General features: G+C 41.8%; 1 protein-coding gene across 8 annotated transcripts in view; it reads right to left on the bottom strand.

Annotated features, from left to right (window-relative positions):
• Anks1b (ankyrin repeat and sterile alpha motif domain containing 1B) overlaps positions 1 to 25,669 on the bottom strand; it is an 866,240-nt gene that overhangs the window by 291,006 nt on the left and 549,565 nt on the right. For all 8 annotated transcript variants that reach the window (XM_057757559.1, XM_057757560.1, XM_057757561.1 and 5 more), the window contains one exon: positions 4,301 to 4,399. In XM_057757559.1, the coding sequence (XP_057613542.1) occupies positions 4,301 to 4,399 (99 nt within the window). The remainder of the gene's footprint in view (positions 1 to 4,300; positions 4,400 to 25,669) is intronic.

The raw sequence follows: 25,669 nt of genomic DNA, 5'->3' as shown, positions 1-25,669 counted from the left end.
TGTGACTAAAATGAAGAGAGACATTCTGTCACTTATTCTAGCAGTGCGAAGCCACAGTGAATGCAGATGGCGGTCCCAGCACTAATCTTACACTATTAGCCATCTGAAGATGGGGCTCTCTACCTACCAAGGCTAAGCACCAGTTTGCCGCATTGTAGCTGTCTGCTGTGCTGTGGAGGGATCTGCCTATTCTTATACATTCTCTACTCATTTGTGTGCATGCAGTAGACGCTTCCGCCACTGCCTCTTGAGTGCCGCTTAATTCTGCATTGTTTCTGTAACGTTGCTCTCTACAATGGGAATAATATCCTTTCTATAGCGTCTCTCTCTACAATGGGAATAACTCGCTCTCTACAATGGGAATAATATCCTTTCTTCAAAACAAACATTTGATTTATTCTCCAAATCATTCTAGGTTAAGGCTTTTGGTTGTTGTTGTTTCTCATGAAATTGTATGTGGATGACTACAGAATTACCCTAAAATTGAGGCATTCTGAGTCTTGAAAATATTTGAATGGTATAAGAGGCAACATTTATTCACTCATTCATTCATTCTTTTAATGGTCATATTATTGGATAAAGCACGAGGAAATTTCAAGGCATTGAGTGATCTCTGTTATTAGGATGTTTATGTCACATGAGAAATTATCATCAGTATCATCAGATACAAGCAAGCAGAAGGACAGAAAAATCCCAAATAAACAAGAGATTACTGTATGTTCTCAATCCACAAATATTTCCTGGGTAGCTGCTTGGTGCCAGAAACTGTCAAGGGGCTGACTAGAAAAAGGAGCAAAGGAGTCAAGGTGTCTGGTCACACGGGAGTGGCTACCTCTCAGCAAGAGAGAAAACAATGAGGAAACAAAGAAACAAGAGGACTTCAGGTAACCACAGGTGCTGTGGGGAAAATAAAGCCGGTGCCCTTACAGGGACGATAGCTGCCGAGAGGGGGGCTGCCAGGCTGGGAAAACCTCTGTGGGTGGGTGTCTGAGTTCAAGCCTTAGTGATGGATGGGACTCTGAAGGATGAAATGAGCTTGTCACTTCGTATAACAAAGAGAAAGTCACCGACTAGAGCGTAGAAGGAGAGAACGATAAATAAGACCACGAGGTAGGAAACGGCCAGATCTTACTGAGTTTTGCAGACCAAGGTGAGGGCTTTCTTCGAAGTCTGGAGGCTTAGAAAACCGCACTGGCCATGTGCAGCGTGGGGTGATGTGATGGGAGTCATAGTTTAGAAGGGTTGGTGGAGACACTGTGAAAATCAATGTGCAGAGACAAAGAGAGCCTTCAGGAGGGAGAATGCAGGTCAGTGAAGGGCCCCTGGTGGAGAGGATCCGTGGAAAACCGGTTCTGGCAACCTAACCGTGACAACAGATGAGAATCTTCGCTGGCAGGCTTACTGAAGGGGGTGGGTGCGGATATTAGATTTCTAACTCCTGGTGTAGTGAGAAGTGGCCCCAGGTTTGGCAAAGTTTCTCAGGGGAAGGGAGCTGATAGTGTCTAAACCAAACTTTAAATAATGGCAGCACTGTGGAGTGGGAGGTTCGCTGATCTGTGGAACACCGAGCTGTTTACAGGTCTGGGACGACCCTGCGTGTTGGCCATGGCTTTATAGAAGCCCTTGCAGAAGGCAAGTAGGACATTTGCTAAGGGAATAATACTCTAAGGAGCGAGGTGAATAATGTGCCCATGGGAACAAGTGGAGAATTAAGTCTAGAGAAATTTTCATTCTTTCCCTTGGTTAAGCTCTTGGTTCTTCTCGATTTGTTAATGTGTTAACTTTCTGTCTGCAGAAACTCAGATCGCCGTCAGTGGGCAAATTTCATAGACACTATTATTAATATTCACTACTCTCTGTTTGAGGAAAAACTCTACCCTCCCTAGACAGGAAGAGAGAAAAAGGGAGAAGACACCGGAAACGCTGAAGGGTGTAGGTGCCCCCGTTCCAGTTCATCTGCTCCAATCTTGCCTCACTTCCTCTTTTCCCAGCTGACAGACCCCGCTTCAACTTTCTCTCCTTCAATTCCTCTGGTAAATTGCCTCCAGAATTAAGCAGAATAGAGGATTCTAGTCATAGGCATTCCCCAGTGCCTACAAAACACATTCAAATTCCTTAGGCCTGAAGAAATGAAAGAAATCCACGCTTCCTGCTTTATCTCTGGCTGCGGGCCACACACCTTTCAATTATTTTAAGCACCTTGCATTTTCTTCTATTCTGATGATTTTGGAAATCGTGGTAAATACACGTAAAACTTACCAACTTAGATATTTTAACCGTACAGTTCCGAGGCATTAAGAACATTCGCGCTGTTGTGCCGATCCCCCTGGCTTTTAAAATGCCTAATTATTTCCCAAATGCTTCCAGAAAGTGATTGCCTGGGTAACACCTGTAATGACATGGTTCCTTCTGGCCTCCTGACGTGCCTTTTCCTTCCCTCACCAATTAAAATCCGACTACCTTGAAAGGCTGGTACTTATAACCTACCACTTCCTTTAAGCGCCTCTCAAACCTTTTCTGGAAACATAAGGTCAACTCCGTTGCTAGGTTACACAGCTTCCAGTAAAAAAAAATGATACCCGGTTGACAGATCACATGGAGACTGGAAAAACTACTGATCAACTGCAAATGCACAATGGGATGGGACACTGTGGACCTCTGCAAATGATGCCTTCTGTTATCAGGCCTCATTAGAGTCCCTTGTAGAGACTCCAGACGCTCAGTCTTGACGTTTCTACAAGAGATAATGCTTCTAATGGGGCATTGAGGCTCTTCTGCCCCAATATTCTTATCAGTGTATATTCGTTGCATATAGTGTTGGCTTTTATACAGACACATTCTTTAAGTATATCCTGGATTTTGACCATACCCATTTCTCCCCTTAGCCTCCTTCCCACTGTTTTTCTGATAGTCATTTCTCTTCCCTTCCTTCTGTTTTCATGTTGCTCATGTGTATGTGTGGACACAAAGAATTCTAGAACCCCAAAATGAAAGAAAAGATGCCATATCATATTTAGTTTAATGTGATGATTTCAGCTGCATATATACTCTAGATAGTGACATAATTTTACTCTTTTTTTTGTGGTGAACCTCTATCATATGTATACATGCACACACACACATATATGTATGTATACATACACACACACAAAAAAAACACTAAAAATATTGATTCACGTCAGGTGGTAGTGGTGAATGCCTTTAATCCCAGCACTTGGGAGGCAGAGACAGGTGAATCTCTGTGAGTTTGAGGCCAGCCTGATCGTCTACAATTCCTTGACAGCCCTGACTGTTACACAGAGAAACCCAGTCTCAAAAAACCAAAACCAACCAACCAACCAAATAAAATCTTTTTGCATGTTAACGGAGACCTAGGCTGACCCCATAGCTGCAGTACACGGGTTTCTGTGTAGTATACTAACTTAGAGCTCTCCGGACACACACCCATCTGTGTCTAGCTAGGTGACAAAAGTTCTGTTTGGAGTTTTAGAAGGAACCTTTGGAGCAGTAAAAGGGCTAATTCACATCCCTACCAACAGTACATAAATATTTTCTTTCCCTGTATTTACTCCAGCATTGGTTATTGTTTGTTTTCTTAATGCTAGCCACCCAGAGTGGGATGAGATGAAATCTTGAGCTAGTTTGACTGTGAGTTTCCTTGATGACTGTCTTAGTTAGGATTGGGTTTCCTAATTGAGGTTCCCTCCTCTCACATGACTAGCCTGTGCCAAGTGGACACAAAACCATCCAGCACAATGACTAAGGATGCTGGACATTTTCAACATACTTGCTGGCATCTCTAATTCATCTCTTGAGAGCTACCTCCCCATTTCATTAATCCATCTATTGACTGGGTTGTTTGGTCTTGGGGACATTTAGGGTTTTTTTTAGTTCTTTATATATTCCAGATATTAATTCTGTTAGACTTATGGCTAATGTAAGATCTTCTCCTATTTATGAAGTTTTTCTGTGAAGGATATTACTGTATTCACTCGACAAGAATCCCATCTTCCTTGACCTCAGCTGTAACTGTACGTGAGTTAGGGGACTTACACAGCAGAGATATTCTGAATCTGTTCTGCTGCTCTGCAGTGTTTCCAATATTGCATTCTTGTAGGTCAGTTTAAACCCAAGTGAAGCTTCTGTCAGTCTTTTGTGTCCAATGAAAGTGGGGCCTAAGACCATTCTTACAGGCTGTAGCAGCATGTAAAACACTTTTTGCTCATGTAAATACTGTTCCATGTTTGACTGTAAGTCACTGGGAATCATTCAAAGGTAATCCCGGTAAAGCATCCCTTACCTTTGGAAGGAGCTGGATCGCCTGTAGGATTCTCTGTCTGTGTCCAGAATTAAGGATACCAATTTCCAACAAATCCTGATCTTCCATAACATTGCTTCCCTGGAATCAAACCAGAAATGTTCCATGATGAATTCAGCATTTATACCATGTGAAATAATATCTTTACATAAAGTAAAAACAGCAAGTACTCCGAATTTTATAAACAAGAATAGCATCCTCCTCCTCTGAGTGTGAGGGAGGTGGTCACCTGTGAGGCTGATTTGAAGGCTGTGGGAACCGACCTTCCCTCACACACAGCTCTCATGACTTACTGTTCATGGCTAAAATTTCCCGCACTGAAGAGTCATTCCTATGACTTCGCACTCTGTTTCTGTAAAAGTGCATGTGCTTCCAGGAAGGGTTGTCATTCAGGGTTATCAGTGACTTACAGAAGGATGTGAATGAACCAATCTATCTTTTAAAGCTTATCTGAAAATAGATTTTGTGAGGAAGGCTGATGGAAAAATTGACATGTGCCATGACAGGTTAAAAGTAGAAATAATTCATTTTAAAATATCGAATGCCAGATTCTTAAAATATGGCAATGGAACCATGAATGTGATGCAAATATCTGTAACAACTGCCATTATTCCTTCCACTTGGATACTGCAAATAGGTACCGTGTGATGCTTGCTTGGGAACCCTGAGAGCACTGGGGGCATAGTTATGGAGAAGATGATATATCATCAAATGTCTGAAGTATGCTTAGGACCCAAAACCAGGACAAAGAGGAAACCACAGGCAATAACCCAGAGGAAGAGAAAAAGACCCAACCAAACAGACATGTATATGGGGGATAAAATGAAGAGAAAATAAAAAAATATAAGGATGGAAAAGCCCAGGCTAGACTAAACAGACATTGTGCGGCACAGCGACAGTGTGTAAAACGGCTGGGCATGCATTCTCCAAGGACTAGTCTACTCTTAAAAGTCTCAGATCGCGAACGATTATTTGAAGCGCCTGACCAATATTTAAAACAGAAAACCAGAGATTGCTCATTTTGTCCCTAAACTCCATTCTTTAAATCGAAGAGTCTCACGTTGTAATTGGAATAAGGCAACCACTTGTTCTCACTCACTTTTGGGAGCCGGAAAGCAGGAAAGAGGTTGTAAGACTATGAGGAGTGGCTGTGGGGGTGGGATATTGACAGACAGAGGAGTTCATGAAAATGCTGTATCACACAGTACAATAGCTGTGTTATGTAACAGTTTTATAAATTCCAAAATTATTAGAGGAATTCGATGTTTTCCAACACATAAGAAGATTTAAGAAGAAGTGATATTAATTGACATATTTGACTATTACCTATTATACACATGTCTCACACGACCATAGTGTGGTTCTTAAACGAGCACAGGAATCATATTCCATTGAAACAAAAATAAGAGATCAAAGACTTGAGGAATGGATGGGAAGTTCAAGAATCTGTATTTCTTTTCTTTTTTTTTTTTTTCTGGGTAAATCAGACTCCATTCTATTAATGTGTAACACAAGATATTTGTGAAAGAAGAGATAGAATGCTTGGTCATGGAGTCAAACGGGTACTAACAAATGTTCAAAGCAAAGGAAATGAGCTAGAAAGGGCTACAAAGGGCAATCCCGGGGTCCTGAAGACCACTGGGAGGATTGTTTTCACGTGACAGGGGCATGGATTTAGGTAATAACTATGGAAGGCAGAAAACCATTGAACCCATCAAGCAGTTTTAGTTGGGAGGAAGAGCAATGCAGAGTGGGCTGGAGATGGATGATCTAGCTGCCCTTTCTGAGATAAGAAAAGAGAGAGGGCGGGGTCTAGATTGGTACAGCGTGAGGTTAATGCCCTTCCTTCTAAGTGCCAGAATGGATGGATGTAAGGAGTTTAATATCAGACTGCGTTATAAACGGCTAATTGGAGACTAAAGCCCCGAGACCGGCACCACAGTTAGAGATCTAAGACGGGCATTCACTGAACGGAAGTACTCCACCTACTCAGAGCATCGTGCCTGTGCTTAAGCTACGCCAGCCGTCTCGGAGGAGGCGGAATGATCCAGGTATCTAGCAGCATGATAATGAAAAGCCAAACGAAAAACAAATAGAGCTGGACTTGGAACGATGCCACAGGGAGCCTGGCTCTCAAGAAATCACTCGCCGCACACCGTCGAGCTAAAAATATAAACGACTTCATTTTGAGAAATCGTTATTACTTCCAGAAACAGACTCATGCAGCCTGAGTGGACTACTTGGTGCCTGATCTGACTTTTAATCTTTGAGAGTTTCCCGAATCACTTACTGATCCTACGACAGCAACCACAAGACTGGCCATTTGTGGGCTAGACCATTGTCAGGTTTCCCATGTACTGAATTAACAGTCCGTGCCTTCAACTCATGCGAAATATGGGGCCTGGTTTATTGGTTTATATATCAGCAAACACGTCATCAAGATTTGATGGTTTGCAGGACCTATTATCTACAGCTAACCCTAAAAATTTGACAGTGGTATTTGAATACATTGCTGGTTCCAACAGCTAAGTCCTGGAAGACCACTGCTTTTTCTTTACACCGTCCACACTGTCTTTTCTATTTGCAATAAGGGAGGAGACTTTTGGAAATACTGCGCAAAAGTCTGACATTTTTTAAAAAGGGCATTATTCACAAAAAACCTTGTCTGTTTGGGTCTGATTTTCTAGGATACAGGATACTAACAAAGCACTTTTGAAAAAAAAATGAGGGGAAAGTATAATACAAAATATAAAGATGTGCCTTCTGAACTGGGAGATAAAAAGGATTCAATTCATTGTCCCTAATGAGGCATGCTATTAGCAGTTTTCATTTTTCTAATTATTCTTATTTGTTCACTATACAATGTATACATGAAACACCATACAGTACGTGGCAAATATGTATAATTATTTTGTGTCATAAGAAAATAAAAAGTGAATGTTCTATTTTTCCTGTTTCTATAATACATAGGATAACCCAAATATGCTGGTATGTCTTCAGCCTGACTTTTGCTTAAAATGTAAGAGGGCTTGGACCTAGGTTTGGGCCGTGGTTAGGAAAACTATGTTAAGTCTCATATTTTTAAGGGTTCTTTGTTCTTACCTGTAAAATGAAGCAGGCTACTCAATATGCATTCAGTTAAAATGCTATTATTTCTGCCATATTTAACTTTTGATTAGTATGATTATATATAAATGTAGAGTGTATATTTTGCAATGACATTTTAGCATTTTGGAATCTGTAACCTCAAGTTAGCTCTAAGAAATTATTGCAGAGAAATTTGTGAATATGGCTTTTTTTTTAACAAAGCAATCTAAGCAATATAAATTTATAACATTTCTTATTAAAGGAAATAATAGAATACCTTCTCTGTAGCATTATGGATTCTTATGGCTTTCCAGAGAAAAATACGATTTTACAATTCTTATGATTTCCTTTGGCATTTGGGTGACAGTTACACTATCAAGACCACAGACATTCCGATTCGCACCTAAGGAGCTTGCGTCTCCTCTCGCTATGTTGCCTGCTTTTGTAGATGCAGAGGGTTTCAGCTTCACACACCACTTGCCCCTAATAAAAGTCAACCACAGTCCTCACCCCTTCATCCTGTTGCTGGATCACTAGTTTGGGGAGCAGCGCTCCATGGTGGTCCTCTGCTTAACGACCTACCCAATGCATCCCACCTCCTCACCTTCCCATTACATCACTCTCTACTTGGCCCATTTGTTCATCTGACCTCCATAATAAGCTCCCATCCTCCAAGAGCTCTATAGACGTCCCTGCCAAAGACTGACCCCCACCTCCAGTTGCCAGAGATCCAGTCCTGAATCTAAGTACTTGCCAGCTCATTGGCTGGTGGCCACGGTATTGGATAATACTGATTTCTTCCAGTCTGTCTGTCACTGTGGTGGGTTCTATGAGTCAGTGTTTCTCTGTACTTATAGATGGTGAAGCCTTAGTCGAATCACATCGATGGAACAAATGGAGGCCAAGAATAAAACATACTCATCATTCCCAGAATGCAATTATTTATGCACCGTTTGGTCATAGTTCGTGGATATTAAATGTAGCATCTTTAGCAAATTCTCTCCTAATATTTTAGTGGTCAAAATGAATTATGAACTCGTTACGCTTTTGGCAGCATTTATTTATTATGGTGTTAGAAATCCACGCCATGGAGGATGAGCACAGCTGATAAGTGACTGCTTAGCACCCTGCAGGGCACACTGCACAGGTGTTTGCAGAGGAGCAGCCACAGAGACAGCCGTTTTGTTAGTCACTGACTAAACCGCTTGCTAGCATGATCAAAGGCCCGAGGTGCTGTTTTTCCAGATGCTGCTCTTCTCCTGACAAGAACTGTCAGATCTGGGGGCCCTTTATTACTTTCTTAAATCACAGAACAAAGAGAAATCACCTAATATCTTATGCGCTAATAGCTGAAGATGAAGTTTCTCTGACCGTGGGGAGATTGTTAGATGACCAAATAGAAATAGGAAGTTGCGTTTCCTACTTAATGGCCAGTTAGAGACAAAACAGCTGTTTTTATTGAAATCATATCTCAGAAATGCCCACACCGATGGCTTCAGCTCTCAGAACAGCTTGAGGAGTTCATGCAGCTTCATAACTTTCACACAAAATTGAATTCATTTACAATATCTGACTTCATATCCCATATTAAATCAACTGCTAGGGAAGCATGTCTGAGACCTTGGGAAGCTGCTCTCTCCCTAATACATGCTTGAGCTGGAAAACGGTTTCGCCCCTTTTCTTCATTCAGGTCCAAACTGAAAGCATCAAGAGATATTATTGGGGGGAGAATTGTTTTTGCTTTATATTGAGCTCACTTAGATTTTTCTTGGAATCCGTGTGACCTTATATTTAAACAGGATGCTTGAAACAGGGTGCATACATAGTGAAATGACCTCAAGCTCTCACAAATGTGCACATGGAAAATAATATTTCATTCTTTGTATAATATTTTCTACAGAATAAAGCTATACACAATTTTCTTAGAATAAAACGCACATCTTAGCTTCTTACACTCAAGCTTTGGGTCAATTTTATGTCAGTTTATAAGGAAATGCAATGCACATCTTTTCTGAATGATGAAGATACTAGTTATTGCAATAAGTAACAGATTTATAATTTTTCTATGCAGCACAAGAATAAAGCTACGTTTAGCTCATCATTCAGATGCACAGTTAGTACAAATGGTCATATAATAGCTGCTGAGTGTGCTCCAATTTAATTTATTATTATTATTATTATTATTATTATTATGCTGTGTGTATGTGGTGTGTGTGATGTTTAAGTATGAATGTGGGCTCACGTGTGTCATGACACACATATAGGGTCAGTTTTCTTCCACTGTGGTTCTGGAGATGATACTCAGGCCGCCAGACTTATCCAACGAGGGCTTTCACCTGCTGTAGCATCTTGCAGCCCACATGCTCCACGCTTAATTCCCCATTTCATACTAATGAATCAGCATCCAACGAGGATCTTGTAGTCCTTTTGTAGCCTCTCTGTCTTAGCCCTCCATCAATACTCTCTTGATTGCAACAGCATTTCCTACACATGCTTAATTAATTACTTATACTTTTAGTTTATGAACAGTTTTCTGAAATTTAAAGTCACATGGATTTTTGTTGAAGCTGCAATTAGGATTTTATTTTCCAGATTATCATACATTAAAGATAATATCTGCAATGCAATTTCATGCAGACATTATCTTTAAGCCACAAGATAAAGTAGAAAATACAGTGATCCATCAAACTACATTAGTCTGGAAGAATTCCACAGGTTCTCATTCTCTGTGGAAACAAAAGAAGAACTTCTTTTCCAAAGCAATAAATCCTTAGACCCAAATTCTAAAGTCAAGATACCTTTAAAATATATATGTTGGTTTAACTTAGCAGCCCATACAATGAAATGTCTCTGTACTTAGCTCCTTCACAGCCAAAAATTCAAAGAAAATAACATACATAATCCGGACTCTGTGTATATTCCATCTTTACGTGGCTTATTTTTCTTACTCTATTATTTTTTTCTACAAGTTTAATATTTATTTTATTATCTTTACTCCTTTAATCTATGACTGTCTGCACTATTTTATATTACATTTACTGTCTCTTTACTCTTTTTCTTCTCTCTCTCAAGCCTATGTACATTTGTTAAACACACTGTGACCCATTGAGAGGTCTTTTTCTTCTGAATCTGCCTTTATTGTGTAGCTGTAATTATTTTCTGACCAGAAGGGTACGCCCCCTTTTTTTTTAATGTTAAGAGGGTGTGGTAGGGCCAACACAATCCTACCTGCTTGCTCTTCCCAGTCCAACATGGCTGAGGCATGTTTGCTGCCTCTGAGAGCCATGTACATTGCCCCAGTTTTAGGCACACAGTGGGTCTATGTTGCTATTAAGAAAGTTGTAGCACTCTGCTCATAGACCCCATTTAAATGTTCCACAGCCAGATCCCATGAAAATTCACAGTGAACACCCCTGTCCCCCCCCCCAAACTACTTCACCAACCAAAAGCAGGAAGCAGTTTGGAGAGAACTATGCCTAAATTCTCAAATATTGTTTATAAATGTTTGTTTACATTCAAAGGGGGATATGCTATAAGGATTTGTATTGGTATGGATCTTGGCTTATTGATACAAATTTTAGGTCAATTTGTTGTATGTATATTTCTGCTCTTGATTAAGGTATTGTGTTTGTGCAGCTCATTAAAAAATGTAATGTATAATTAAGAAATATAGGTTAATAGAGAATCATTTATATGAGTCAAGCTTGTAGTCATGTTAGGTTTCCTAGACATATAGAGGTATATTTCAATTAGGTAGGTATTCTTCAAATCTTTCAAAGACTACAGAATATGACATTTAAAATGTTTTAAGAACTTAGGACTTTTCATGACAACGGGACTCATCTGCTCCTGGCAGCACCAATCTACTTCAAGAGGATGATGGGCATTGAAGAGGCTCCTCATGGAGTTGGTTAGCCATTTGGGCAAGAAACTGCTCTTGCCTGGACTGCTTGATGTTATGCTGCATGAACTGGACATGTAGGACCCACAGAAAAATGACTGTTGAAGTTCCCTAAAGAAGGTGAGACATTTCTTCAGGGTTCCTGCTTCATGAAGAGTCTGCCAGACATTCTGAGGACTCAGAAGAAAGTGACTGACAAACTGCCAATATAGGTGGAACTGTCTTTGAAATTTCCTGATTCATGGGAAAGTTTTCTGGATACTATGGGCCTTTGGGCTGAAAATGGATGCCCAGTGTTATAGAAGAACTTTGAGTGACTGTGCAGGCAGCGAGATGTCTCTGTCAATTCTAGAGTTTTGGAAGTTGCTTACAATGCACTTCCTGTTTACTTAGGTAATATTATATCCTTCTGAAGTTTTTGGTGGAATTGAAGAATAGATAGTTATAGTTTTCCTTAGTAATGATAAAAGACAAAGTAGATATAAATATTATAACTGTAATTCTTGCTTGCTACCTCTTTTGTTATATGTAATTTTACTATATTGAAGTTAAAACCTTCCTTTTTATTTAAACAGAAAAAGGGAAATGGTGTGGGAAGTCCTTCTGTCTATGTGTTGCTTTTATTGTTTAATGAATAAAGAAGCTGCTTTTGACCAATGGCTCAACAGAGCGTAACCAGGCTGGAGAAGATGAGAGAGAGAGAGAGAGAGAGAGAGAGAGAGAGAGAGAGAGAGAGAGAGAGAGAGAGAGAGAGAGAGAGAGAGAGAGAGAGGCAGAGTCAGGAAGAAGCCTTGTAGCTGCCACCAGGGACAGACACCTGCATTGTAGCCTGTCAAAACTTTGCTGGTAGGCCATGAACTCTTGGAGATATACAGGTTAACAGAAATGGGTTAATCAAAGATTTAAGAGCTAGCTAGCAATATGCTTAAGCCACTGGTCAAATGGTATTACAAATAATACAGTTTCTGAGTGATTATTTCGTGGTCTGGGCAGCTGGGAATGAACAAGCAGCTTCTACTAACAGTACAGTATTAGCAGAAAATAGACAGATACAGACAAAATGTAATCATAACCCTTCCTACATGTCTATGATCAATTCAGCATCACAGTGAACATTTCTGGGTCTCTCTGTTTCCATCTTTTTATTTCTTGCTTGAACAAGTGCTACTATTCAATAATTTAGAGGCATTCCTACATTCAGGTTATATATTCTAATAAAATAAATTAATCTTAGATTTATTTTTTAAGTTGGTATTTGACAGCTAATATGATCACAATGACATTGTTGTCACCATTTTTAAAGATTTATTTATTTTTATTTAATGTGTAGGAGTGATTTGCTTGTGTGTGCACCATGGACATCCGGTGCAGTTCCTGAGGAGACCAGAAGAGGGTTGGAGTTAGCATGTGGGTTCTGGAAAACCGACCCAGGTCCTCTGCAGGACTAGTAAGTGCTATGAACCACAAAACCATCTCTCTAGCCACCCCCTCCTTTTTGTTACCATTTTTAAACTCCTATTTTTGAGGCCTCTTTCCCTTTTGAAGCATCTATTCTCAAGCACTGGAAAAGGACAAGGAATTTGAGTAGAGAGGTATTTACTTGAGTGTTGAGTAGGATTTGGCTAACTATCAAGTTGTAACTATGGTTAGTTTGAGACACATGCTTACATAGATGTTAGCATTACATGTATTTATAAAGTTCTGCAAAGGTACTTGTATAGTGATCCATACTTCTTTGACCAAAATTCTAACAGCTACCAGAGAGGGAATCTAGTCTTCGTCTTGACAGAGGCCAGTTTGCAGCTTCTTGAGATAAGAGGAAAAGGTGATATGGACAAAATTTACTGGAGTGTTTATACTTTCCCCCAGATATACACATAGATACAGAAAGACAGGACAGACAGACTGCACTGGCAGTGTCCTCCACATCCATTCCCATCCTGGTTCAGACTCACCTGCGGGAAAGGGCCATTTAATGTATTTAATAGTCCTCTACCTCTTTAAAGATGTTGTAAATCTGGCAACACTTCCAAAGATAGCTTCAAAGATGCTTATCTATCTACCTGCCTGCCCATCCATCCATCCATCCATCCATCCATCCATCCATCCATCCATCCATCTATCTATCTATCTATCTATCTATCTAATGAATGTGTTCTAAATTCCTTCAGCATTTACACAATGGCAGCTGAGACAAATGACATTCTGTACTGAATTCTTTCTATGTGCTAGCGAGGCACCATTCAAAGTGCCTTTTCTTTGTGACTGTATCTCATTCTTCCTGCCACTCCATCTAACTTGGAGCTGAGGACTATTTTTCACAGATGACCCCAAAGAGTCGCCCTCTGAGGGTAACAGGCACTGAGTCACTCTCATTCATGACCTCAGAGCACCTCCAGTGTGGCTAATGCAGGCCGGGGAAGATTCAGTTTAACAAAACAAACAAACAATGGTTTGTCTTAAGTCATTTGGATTTTTCTATTTTAAAAGCGTATGAAATTACATAACAGCAGGTTCCCCAGAGTGTTTTATGTCTGGTTTCGTGGCATTTAAGCATCAGTGACTGCCTCTCTGTAGAAGATCATTTAGAAAACTGCCTGACCCATTCCTCTCCCTGCTCAGGTCCTTTCTGTTCACTGAATCATGGAATCAGGGCTTCCAGGGTCCTGTGGGCTTTTCTAGTTTAAGTGTTCCCTAACTAAGCATGGCACTTTAACTTTTCTGTTGCGGCATGGTGTCTAGCTGGTTTTCCACCATTCCCAGAGGGGTCGCTGGCTATTAGATTCCTTCTATGGTCCCTGCCAGCGGTTGAGTCTGACTGTGGGGTAGAGTTGGGGTTGGAGGGGACACCTTGGTTCTACTTTTTCTGCTCTCATTGCAAAGTGTGCTGAATGTTAAAGGCGAGTCATTAGAAGAACAAGCCAAGAGCAAAGATGAAAGGAAAACAGTTCGCAGCTGCCCCGTGTCCTTTCCCAATCACAAGCTGTGAAGTGAGTTTTTTTTTTTTCCTTGAGTAGGCTGTACATGATCTTGGCAATGCTGAATTTTGTTCTTCTGTCTAATATGTGGAACATTCATTTCCTACAGCCTCTCGAGAGAAAACAGAGCAGCACCTGGCTTAGTGTGGACACCCTGCTCTTGCTTGAGGGGGAACATGATTCCTTGATATTTCCAGTGGGTTCCTCTTACACACGCCTCTGGCTGGGGATGTGGGGGAATACTAAATACCAATGATTATGTGTCCTTGGTCTCCAGTACACTGCCCACTTGATTTTTAAATCTTATAAAAAAATTTTATAAAAAAAGTTAGGTGGCATTGTCCTCATTTTAGAGATGACTCATTTTAGTCTTGGGCATGTGAAATCATTTCAAGTTTACATACTCAGCGTCTGAGGAATCCGAGATCAGTGTTTTATTCTATTGGACTTCAAGATAGTGCTCCATTTGCTCCAGAGAGAATCAAGTAGGAACAGGTGTCTTCTCCAGTTAATAGCTATGCAGCCATGCCCAGAACCGATTTCCAGGACTATGGATATTCTCCAAAACATTTTATTTCTAATAAATTATATACCATCTGAAAGGTCAAGTGGTTAGTTCTCCTTTCAGATTATTAAATCCACACCCAAGCCTCTTAATAAATGTAACTGAGGGTGCTGTGACTAAAGCACCACACAACTTGTCCCATTCTGACCTGGGTCCACACAGGGAGGAGGGAAGCATCAGTTTGGTGGCAAGCTGGTGTGAGGGATCCAGCTCTCCTTGCAGATCCTTGTCAGATGGATGTCTAACTGGTCAGTCAACTGAGGAGAAGGTCTTGGATCAGAGGCATGCTTGGGTAACTCCTTTAGATCTTTTAAAGCCAGAATGAAGAAGAGGATATCTAGGAATGAACTAAAGTGGAAGATGTCTGGTAACAAGTGGATGGTTTTTGTGTCCCTTGCTACTATGGTAAGGATGCAGGGAAAAGGGAGTGAGGTGGGGACTCTGAGAAAGGTGATCTAAGCTGAGGAAAGTGTGATCATGAAAGCAGACAAATTCTTGAGAATCTAGTCAAAATAGCAACTTAATCATAATCCACAGAAATGGCCGTCTACAAGGAACAGACATGTCTAGGTTCAAAGGGGACTGGGTTTCCTGACACTGAAAAATATATACAGATACATTTTAGTTAAAGAAACTCAAGAAGAAAGGAGTAAGAAGGATAAGAGAGAGAGGGAAGAGGAAAGGAGAGGAAGTATTTGTTCTGAAATGTAAAGGCATTATTGAGTGAAATAAGGCTGCTGGGAAGAATACATTAGTTGACATTTAAGGTGGCACCATTCTTTCACCTGCTTCGCTGGGTGGCTTTAGAGACAAATTCACAGAAAGATGGGAATGAACCAACAGAACCCAGTCCAGATCATTCATGTAGTCAGCATAAACATAAATTTGTTCAACTCGGTTTTTGAGCCCTTCCTCTGTCCCAGGAATGGTACTTTGGTTCTGAGACCACTGTCCTATGTCAGACAAGATCTTCTAACATTAGAAGTTAAAGTCCAGCAGATAAAACAGAAAAATAATAGAATTAAACCATACAAATTATGATATAGTGGTCTTATATTTACTATGTGCCATCAGTTATTTTGCTTTTTTATTGCACACAATAACTTCTAAAGTTGCTACCATTAACTTTTTTGAAGAATTAAAAAACGCAATGCACAAAGAAGCTGACCATGTGTGCACGCTCACACAGAAACTCAAGCTGCTGTAAAGGACTCAATAGAGTTCTGGGATTAAACAAAACTAAACATAGAAGACCCGTGTGCTGGGAAGACTGGGCAGGAAAGTTTTAGGAGGCAATAAACGATGAGAAGGACTCAAGAGAGGCACGAGAAGAGCTACTAGAAGGGACACTACTGGCTGAAGTCACAACAGGTACAAAGGCACAAAGGTAGGAACAAAGTCAAAGATGTAGGGACAGACAGAAGCAGCATTTACTGGATGAGGATGAAGAGACTTTGGAGTAGAAACCAAGGAAAGGCATGAGTAATCCAGGAGCTTGCAGAACCCAATAACTTTCACTTTATTCTAACTACAAGAGGACGAGTTGAAGGATATCAACTAATTTGGAATCAGCTCATCTGGTGACGTACAAATGAAGGACTCTGGTGACATATTGAACTCCACAACCCAAACGGAAACACAGTTTTACAAACATCAACTATCTGAAGGAGGTGAAATCTGACCTTTCAGAGAACAATGTGAATTGATTTCTCCGGGGAGTCAAACTTTCACAGTAAATATAAACTTTCCCTGGAACCAATGAGAAGAGCCAGATGGTAAAGTAGGTCATAGGTACATCACAGTGGGTCACAGGCCCTGGGCAGAGAATCTATTATTATCATGTTGCTAAATGGATCTAGTATCACACGGCTCTGTTCTCTATATACTCAGCTTTGTACCTATAGATTAATGCCACTCTCGGCCTTTATCAGAGAAAGTTTCTTTTGGAAGTGGATAGAGCTCAATACAGAGGCTCACACCTGGTCAGCCTGCAGAGAAGGGACCGTGAAGGGTTTAGCTCTAAATGGGACATCTATATCACACATACCCCCAGCCCAAGGCTCAGGGACCGTCCTGAAAGAGGAGGCAGAAAGATTGGAAGAGCCAGAGACTGTGGAGGATGATGGGTAAACAGTGTTATCTGGACAGGACGGGCCTGTTGTACATGTGAGCTCGAGGTGGTAATGACTGCCTGCACAGGACATGCATGAGATCAAGCCGAGCAAAATGATAACGCGGATGGAGGAAGGGATCAGAAGACCCCGCCCCTAGTTGAAGAGCCATTGGCAGTTGATGGCTGCTGGAAGAAGGAGAGTCAGTTTGCTTCCGGGATTCAGTCCTGGGTAGGTTGCCCATGCTCCAGTGGGTAGCCCCATGTCATGTACACGGTACCAGCTTCAACTAGAGCCAGTGATTGCAATAAAGAAATGCATGATGTTGGGAGGGAGACTGGGTGGGAGGAACATAGTGAGAGGAGGTGGGGGAGGAACTGGGGAGTGAATTTGGTCAAAACACATTGCGTATGTGTTCAAGATTCTAAAAAAATAAACCGGAACAGTATTTGATAAAGATTCTAAGTCAATAAACTATAGACAACACTTTAATAGTACTCAGGCTGAAGACATTCACGCTCTGCGGCCCTGGCAGTCTGATTCCTAGGCTGTGATGCATGCTGCTGTTAGGCTAAGTCCCTTTTCATTTGCTACCCACTGCTTCAAAGTTTGACTCTGCTTAACATCTGAGCCCCCTTAGAGCTGTGTTTGTACATGTGGCAGAGCTGCCCATGGAGAAACTTCCAGAAATGCATCTGCCCAGTGTAAAGGAAAAAAAAATCACTTGCCAGTTTCTGCGCCCATTAGAAAGTCCTGTGGACTTTGCTCATATAGAGGCAGATTCTATGGAGAGATGACAGAGGGGAGCCCACGGTCCTCTGACTTCCAGTTATGGATGGTTCCACTGGATGTCTGGAAGCAGAGGAGCCTGGGCTTTGGGAGACGTAAGGATTCCTGAATACACAAGCTCTCTTCAATTTTCCACATTTGAGCATCTCCGGCCAGTTTTATATGTCAGTGAAAATAATGATAGGAACGGGTCTCACGCCGTATAACAGAAGTCAAGATGGAGGTGATGGGTATTTACTGTTTGTCATATTTTATTGTATACAGACTGGGATTGATGAACACAAGTGTGACAAAGAAAGGAGGTTAGGAAAAGAAAGTTATCAGAATCAAGTGTGTGTGTGTGAGAAAGAGTGTTTGTGTGTAAATATTGCAATATATGTAATAACATATATAATATATTATATGGTGGAATATTTCTGACTTTTCCCTATATTATTACATATATTTAATAATATATAATTGTAAAATATATCATCACATATATTTAATAACACAATCATACATTATTACATGTATTGCACACATGTATATATTATTACATATATTGTATATATGTATACATTATTACATATTGCATACATGTATGTATTATTACATGTATTGCACTGCTTCATCTCATTTTGACCTGAAGAGACTCATGAAGAGACTACTGAAGGACCTCTCAGTTTCAGTCAACAGTGGCTGGATATGATGTGGCCTCGTGTTCAGAAGGTTGGCACTTTCTTATATCTGTGAGCAGCTTTGAGCTGGCAACTGCAGCATCAGGTACCCAGAGGTTGTGAAAAGTCAGAACTCAGTGTGAAGCATAATTTTATATAAGTTTGGTGTTCTGTCAATACAACACATGAACGATAGACTCAAAACCCCACTCGAGAGGTTAGCACATTACACATTCTGGGTTGAAACACTAAGAGCATTGGGTTGCGTGGCTGTGCCCTGAGCTCTTGAGATGCCGAAGGGCATGCTCAGATCTTTTGTGGTCTGGCACACCTTTGGTGAACAGTAAATGGTGATCATGCTTTTGAAACAGTTGGCTGCTGGAATATTCCTGACTTTTCCCTATACTTATTTTTGGGTTTGGTATTTGAGATATTTTTTTCCCCCGAGATGTCTTTCGGATAAAAAATATTTTTCTTCATGAAAACTTCGTCTTGACTCATCTCAGTTTTAAGAGGTGGTGATGGGGAAATGCTCACCCCAGAGTCTTGACCGATGTGTGAGGAGATAAATCCCAGCAGAGCAAGAAAGTTAAACCATCTGATTGAGCAGTTATCACAAAAATCAAGCAATGCCATAGACAAGAGAAGCCCTTAGAGCTGTCTGTGGACTGGTTAATCACACCTTTGGACTGGAGGCTGAACACAAAGGGAAGGTCCATTCAAGGCACATCCACCCTTACTACATATCTATAACATGCAGGATACTCGTATTATTGATTCATTTATTTGTTTGTTTGTTTGTTTTTTAACCTTAAAACCTCCCTATCCTTGTATCACTCAGCCTTGCTAGAGAAAGAAAAAGAAAGAAGTCCATTCTCATAATAAATATTATTACAGGTTCCCTTGCTTAATTTTAGATTTTTGATTAATTTGATTCTTTTATTTAACTTTTTTAAAACCTACACTATATTTTGACCATATACTTTCTCTTTTCCCATCTCCTCCCAGCTCCACCTCACCCCTCTCCACACTCAACTTCATGTTCTCTCTCTCTCTCTCTCTCTCTCTCTCTCTGAAGACAAAACAAAACAAAGAACCAAAGAAGAAATTTGCAATTGTGGTACCTGCTGGGAAAGACTCATTTTTCTCCCATGGAGAGTTGCTGGGCATATCAACCACACTCTAGGGCAGGATCCATGGACAAGAGTACTCCCAATACAAAACAGACTTCAGGCTAAAGGAAAAGTTCTAACACATTCCAGTGGTATCTAAACTGTCAGGAAATCAACTTCAAATGTGTGTTATTTAGAAACAGATACATCACAGTTAGGCTGAAAAAGTGGTAAACAGCCTTAGAATCCTTGCTTGCTTTCTCCTAGGTATCAGATTTCTCTTTTCCATTACCGGTAGGCAAGCTTCTTGGGAGACAGGGACATGATTTGACATCTTTGCCTTTCCCCAGTTCTTGTTTGCTGAGAGCCAACCAAAACTAATGCTTCATTGAGTGACATGCAAGCAGGGACGGGAAGTACAGGCTCATAAGAGAATGCAGTCTAAGGCTCACCGGGGGATGTAAGGGTTCAGTCAAAGCACTGAAAAGTCCCGGCAGCAAACTCCAATACACCGGATGCCTGGTGTGTGTGTGTGTGTGTGCGTCTGTTTTTCTCCACTAATTGAAGAAAAGATAAAGATGCAATTGCCAGGACACCAGAACACCAAAATGTTCTTAAAATTTTTTTTCCAGCTTTGCAAATTCTCATGATTTGATTTCTATCCAGGACTGTCAGTGGAGACATCTGATAATCTAAAAGTATTCAGAGAATTAGGATCCCATATGGCTCAGAAATATTTCCTATCCGGCAGGAAAAAGAGAACATACTGTGAAAATAATACCAGTATATCCTTCGATGTACGTGTATGGGAGGGCAAATGAATTTAGATTTCTTTTCACAGAATAATGATGATGATCATCACGAATAATTATAAAAGCCAAAGTACAGAGGCTATGTTAATCATTCCACATTATGGAAAATCAGTATTTCAAAGCAATGGCAGTAATGGGGTTTTGTTTTATCTAACAGAAGCAATATTCCTCAGGAATGGGCACCAAATTAAGGGTCCTGGCTTATTTGAAAAATGACTTATATAAACATGGGAAAGATCACTCAACTCTCTTAGGCCTTAGGCCTTATATTTTTCTCAACTGCACACATACTGAGAACCATTTGGACCAGCTGTTCCTTCCAAACACATCTGGAGGTCCCAGTGTGTGAGTCCTCATATAACTCCCCACTTTAAAGAAAAGATGATTGATTCTTCTTGTTTGGGGCAGGAGAGCCACTTTCTTCAAATAACTGTTCAGTGTGAGAGGGAAAGGGGACTCGGGCTCTGTTAGTAATTACATGACTGCATGATTATATGATAACAACCGTTAATCCCCAAGAGTCAATGGAGCTGCCATCATCAAAACAGGTCTATAAAACAGATGTTGCCCCGCCCCCATTCTAGGGACTTCGGAATCACAGAGATAAGCAACAACTCCAGCGACATCACCCAAGAAGCAGCAGAGCTGCTGTGGCTGCCAAGGTTGGAGGGAAGCGGGTGATGGAAACAGGGTCTCCCCGACTCTGCCACCCTGTGGACAAGTGTTGGTCACATGGGATTGTTCCCCTGGAGTCTGAGGGCGCGGGCTTCCCCTACCAGCTTAGTGATCTCCACTCTCACCCATGATTCCATCCTAGGGCCTGTGGACTCGTAAGAAAAAGGATAAAGAGGTGGGATTCATAGTCTCAAGCACAGTTATCCTTCTTATTAGCAGTGAGAGTCTGGATGAGTGAATGTTTTCCCCGTCTGTAGAATGGGAATAACAATCCTCCTTCCTTTCGGAGATGTGGTGACATAATCAGTATGAAGTGCCTTTATTCATCATGAAGTAAAATTGCTATAAAAAAAGGGTGTCCACAGGAAGTTTTTTTTTTTTTTGTTTTTTTTTTTTGTTTTTGTTTTTTTTTTTTTTTTAGGACACAGCACTGTAAATCTTCTAGTTTCGTGTTGTTTTTGCCAGAAATAGCCTCTTCTGAAAGAGGTGGCATGTGTAGTGGGGAAGAAAAATCAGGTTTATTCCTAGCTCTGCCATTTACTTTGCTTTGTGGCCATGGGTGAGTCACTCAATTGGGTAATTCGCAGGGTTCCAGGCAGACAGGGCCTCACACTTGGAGTTTATGTTCCTTGATTACTGTCTTGAACTTTTCTTTCTTTTCTTCTTTCTTTCTTTCTTTCTTTCTTTCTTTCTTTCTTTCTTTCTTTCTTTTCTCTCTCTCTCTCTCTCTCTCTCTCTCTCTCTCTCTCTCCCTCCCTCCCTCCCTCTCTCCCTCCTTCCCTCCCTCCTTCCTTCCTTCCTTCTCTTTTTTTACTCTGAAGTTATGTTTTATAAATGGAGTCAGATGTGACAATGGAGCATGATCTGGGGACTTGGGACTTGGCATCTCAGCCCATGCAGGGTCCCTCTTCCTGCTGCTTCCCAAGAATGGTTCTAGCAGAGACCCTCTCTGCTGCTTCCAATTGCCCTGGGCCCTGCCTGCCCTCCTGATCCTTGTCTGGTCATGACAAGATTGTTAATTCGTTATCCTAGCAGGGATCTGGTTCAGAGAGGGCTTATGTTGGGTATTCTTTGCACCTGGTAAAATGCCAGCTGGGTGCTACCCAGAATCACAAGCAGAGAATATCTTAGTACAGAAGCTCCAAAATTCTAGGGAGATAGGTTCCCTGTCTGTTACAGGTTTGCGGGATGGGTCCCTGAGCAAGAGATGCACCCAGTGAGCCACCCCTAGATGCTGCTCCTACAATGTGTGGCCTGAGTCAGAAAGATCTAGGGTTCAAGCCAAGATGTCCCCCGGACCTGGCATCAGAATGCAGGGTCCAAAGTGCCTTGGGGTCTGTGTTCTCCCTCCAAGTATCTGTTGCTTGATGTTTGCCACATCAACTCCACATCTGGGGCCTTCTCCCTTCTAGCCTTCCTGGGTTCGCAATCCCTCCACCACCTCTGCAGCCAACTCAAGGAGTCCGTGGATAAGAACCAGACTGTGAAACTCTGATGCCACTGTAGAAGATGCTTATCTAAATATCTGCGTTTAAACGCAGCATTTGCACAATGTAAAAACAAATGGCAAGGTTCATGCTAAAATACAAAATTTTAATTTTTTCTTAGAAGATTAAACAGCAAATAAAATGAACCACCATAGCCGTCTAGATACCCACCCCAGGAATGGCTTTCTGTGTGTTCCCATGGCATCCTTCCTTCTGTTTGTAAATAAGGGGCCCTACGATTTCTCTTTGCACCAGACCCAGCAAATATGTGACTGTCTATGTTTGCAGGTGCAAACTTTGCAGAACGGCCTGGTTTCTGGCCCACTGTTCCACAGATAGACCTGCTATCATTCTGCTTGCGGTCTGGCCGTGGCTAGGGAGCACTGGCTGGGCGGACTGATTCGTGAATCGCTCATTACTAGTTAATCGGTGCCTTCTTCACCTTTCCGAAAGGTAGAAGAGGAGACTTGGAAGCCCTTCCACTAGCAACCAGGAGAGTCATTAAACCTAACAAGGGTGGAGCGCCACTGCTCATTAGCCACACAGGTATAACTTCCAGATTTACCTCCAGTGCTCGTTAAAAATTATGAGGATAATGAGAGACACTGAAGTTTGTCTGAACTTACGGAGTTTCATTCTATATTCATTCACTCATTCATTCATTCACAGCACCAGTTTACAACCTCTATGAAGTGAATACATACAGACCATGCTACATAGACTACGTGAAGAGATCAAGATAATATATTCTCTCTTTCAAAAGAGCTTAAACTCAGTGGAGGTGGGATGAAGCTGAGGTAGGAACACAGGACACATTAACAGATTTTTTCCCCATGTTCCTGAAGCACACAGGCATAGATTAAGACAGACATTTTGGGCAGGGCGACTACAATACTAAGTGATGTGTACACATTAATTGGGATTCAGAAAGTGGAGTGAGCCCTGTGAAAATCAATTACAGTGTGAACAAAGGCATCGAGGAAAGAAATATCGTTCTGAGAGTGAAAAATCAACCATCTTAACAAAACAGAGCAACAGGGAGAGATAAGTCGGTGAGCTTTTCAACAGCAGGGCAGAAGAGGTAGCCTGTAGCTGTCAGTTTTGCCTGGAAAGGAGATAACTGGGTTTCCAGTTTCGAGAGTATACTCCAGTGAGTATGTGAAATGCCGTTTGAAAGGATAAAGGCCATATAGAGAACCTCGCATAAATGATGCAGGAAGCAATGAAGTCTGGATAGTCGCAGCAGCAACGGTGGTGCAAAAACAGCAGCGACGGCTATGCTATGACTGGCTAGATTTGATTGCTGAGTAACATAGGCGTGGTGAGTGGAAGGCAGGAGCCAAGGGAGGCTGTGATGTTAAAGGGGGTAAGACAGACTACAGAAGGTGGCAGAACTTTCGGGATGTGATGGAGGAACAGTGTGCTCTCCTTGGGGTGCAGCCGTGGAGCTGGCAGGGGATTCTGGTAGGTAGTTAGAGGGAGTCTCAGGTTGGAGCTGTAGATGTGAGAGTGATCGGTATCTAGGTGATGGCTGTGACTGAAATAGAACGAAGCTCCGATGGGGAAGAGCTGCGGACCTTCACAACAGAGAGGAGAAAAGGAGACAATGAGAGACAATGAGCCAAGAGGGAGAGTTTGCTGTCCTATAAGCCAAGAGGGAATGTGTTTCATGGAGGGACACGAATCAGGTGGCAAATATGGCAGAAATGTCCTCGGCAAACGTGGTCAAAAATGTAGTGGCATTTCATTTGTATTTTAATAAATAAAGCTTGCCTGAGGATCAGAAAAGTAAAACACACACACTGGCGAGTCTTACAGACCAAGGAGCAATGACACACACCTTTAATCCCAGTAGCTTTACTGGATTGCCATAGAAAGCAGGCAGTAGTGGTGCACGCCCTTAATCCCAGAACTAGAGAGAAATAGAAGACTAGAGGAGACAGTTTTCAGACACATTCTCATCCTGAGGTCTCTTGGAGGCAGGATCGCCATTTTTGACTAAGGTCGAGATAAGAGCCAGTGGCTGGCTACTTTGCTTTTTCTGAGCTTCAGGTTGAACCCCAATATCTATCTCTGACTTTTCAATTTAGTTTGGCACCCAACATGGGGTGACAAAAAGCCTATGGTCAGAGAGGTCACAGCCCATATGAGGAACTCCACTAGGGTGTTTTGATAAATGGACAAGCAGTTAAGCTGCCTATTTAGTTAGCACAGCCCTGAGACTTAGAGAATCTCTCCTTGCAGCTGGCAGTGGCCAGAGCAGAGTGGAACTGCCAAGTAGGGAACTGTTGAGTGCTCAGTCCTAGCCTGAACATCTGTATTCCTCCCTCCCTCCCTCCCCCTCCCTCCCTCCCTCCCTCCCTCCCTCTGTGTCTCAGGGAATCACAGAAGAGGCCATTAAATGCCTGTGACAGTTAGAGGAAGCGGTCTTGTCTTCTGGACACTACCTGGCTTTACAACAAACAGGCAGCAGCTGCGCAACACTTACACACTTACACACACACACACACACACACACACACACACACACACCAGACTCTAGAGTAGGAGTGGGACCAGTTGAGAAGAAGGAGGTGAGCAGATGTGAGATGAGGAATATGATAGGTCGAGGAGGGAGGCATTATCAATCACAAAATAATACTGTATACAAATCAGAAATGGTGATAGGTAGAAAGCTAAATTTAAAAAGCAGAGGAGGTCCTTTGATTTGGTAATGTGGAACAGCTTGTGAGGGGCTACACAATTCTTTTCAGGAAAATTGAGAGGAGGAAAAAACCAGATCAAAAATGACTGTGAAGTAGAAGGATGGAGGTAGTGGGCATAACTTACAGCTTAAAGGAGAGGAGGTAGAGATGGCTAGAGATGCACCCCTCCCTCCTGACTTCTCCCTCCTCCCTCTCTCATTTGCTCTTGAAAAGACACCTGAACTAGTTTACAAAGAGCTGGGGAACCAGTAGAGCAGGACTGTTTCAGACGCAGGAGAGGCAAAGGCACACTGTAGAGGTCAAAGGTCTACTTTGGAGCCCAGGAGTTCGAAGAGGGAAGCAGAGATGAGTGTGGGGACCTCTACTCCTGCACCCCACAGCACCTTGCCGCTGCCGCTTCTGCACTAACTCTGTCCTAGTCGTTCTGCGGTAACTCCTCAAGCCCCTGTCTCCCTCCCCAAAACCGCGCT

The sequence above is a fragment of the Chionomys nivalis genome, chromosome 25 (genome assembly GCF_950005125.1).
Source record: "Chionomys nivalis chromosome 25, mChiNiv1.1, whole genome shotgun sequence".
In the NCBI taxonomy this organism is placed as follows: Eukaryota; Metazoa; Chordata; class Mammalia; order Rodentia; family Cricetidae; genus Chionomys; species Chionomys nivalis.
Note: the sequence above shows the minus strand (reverse complement) of the source record. Positions and strands in the feature narration are given on the sequence as shown.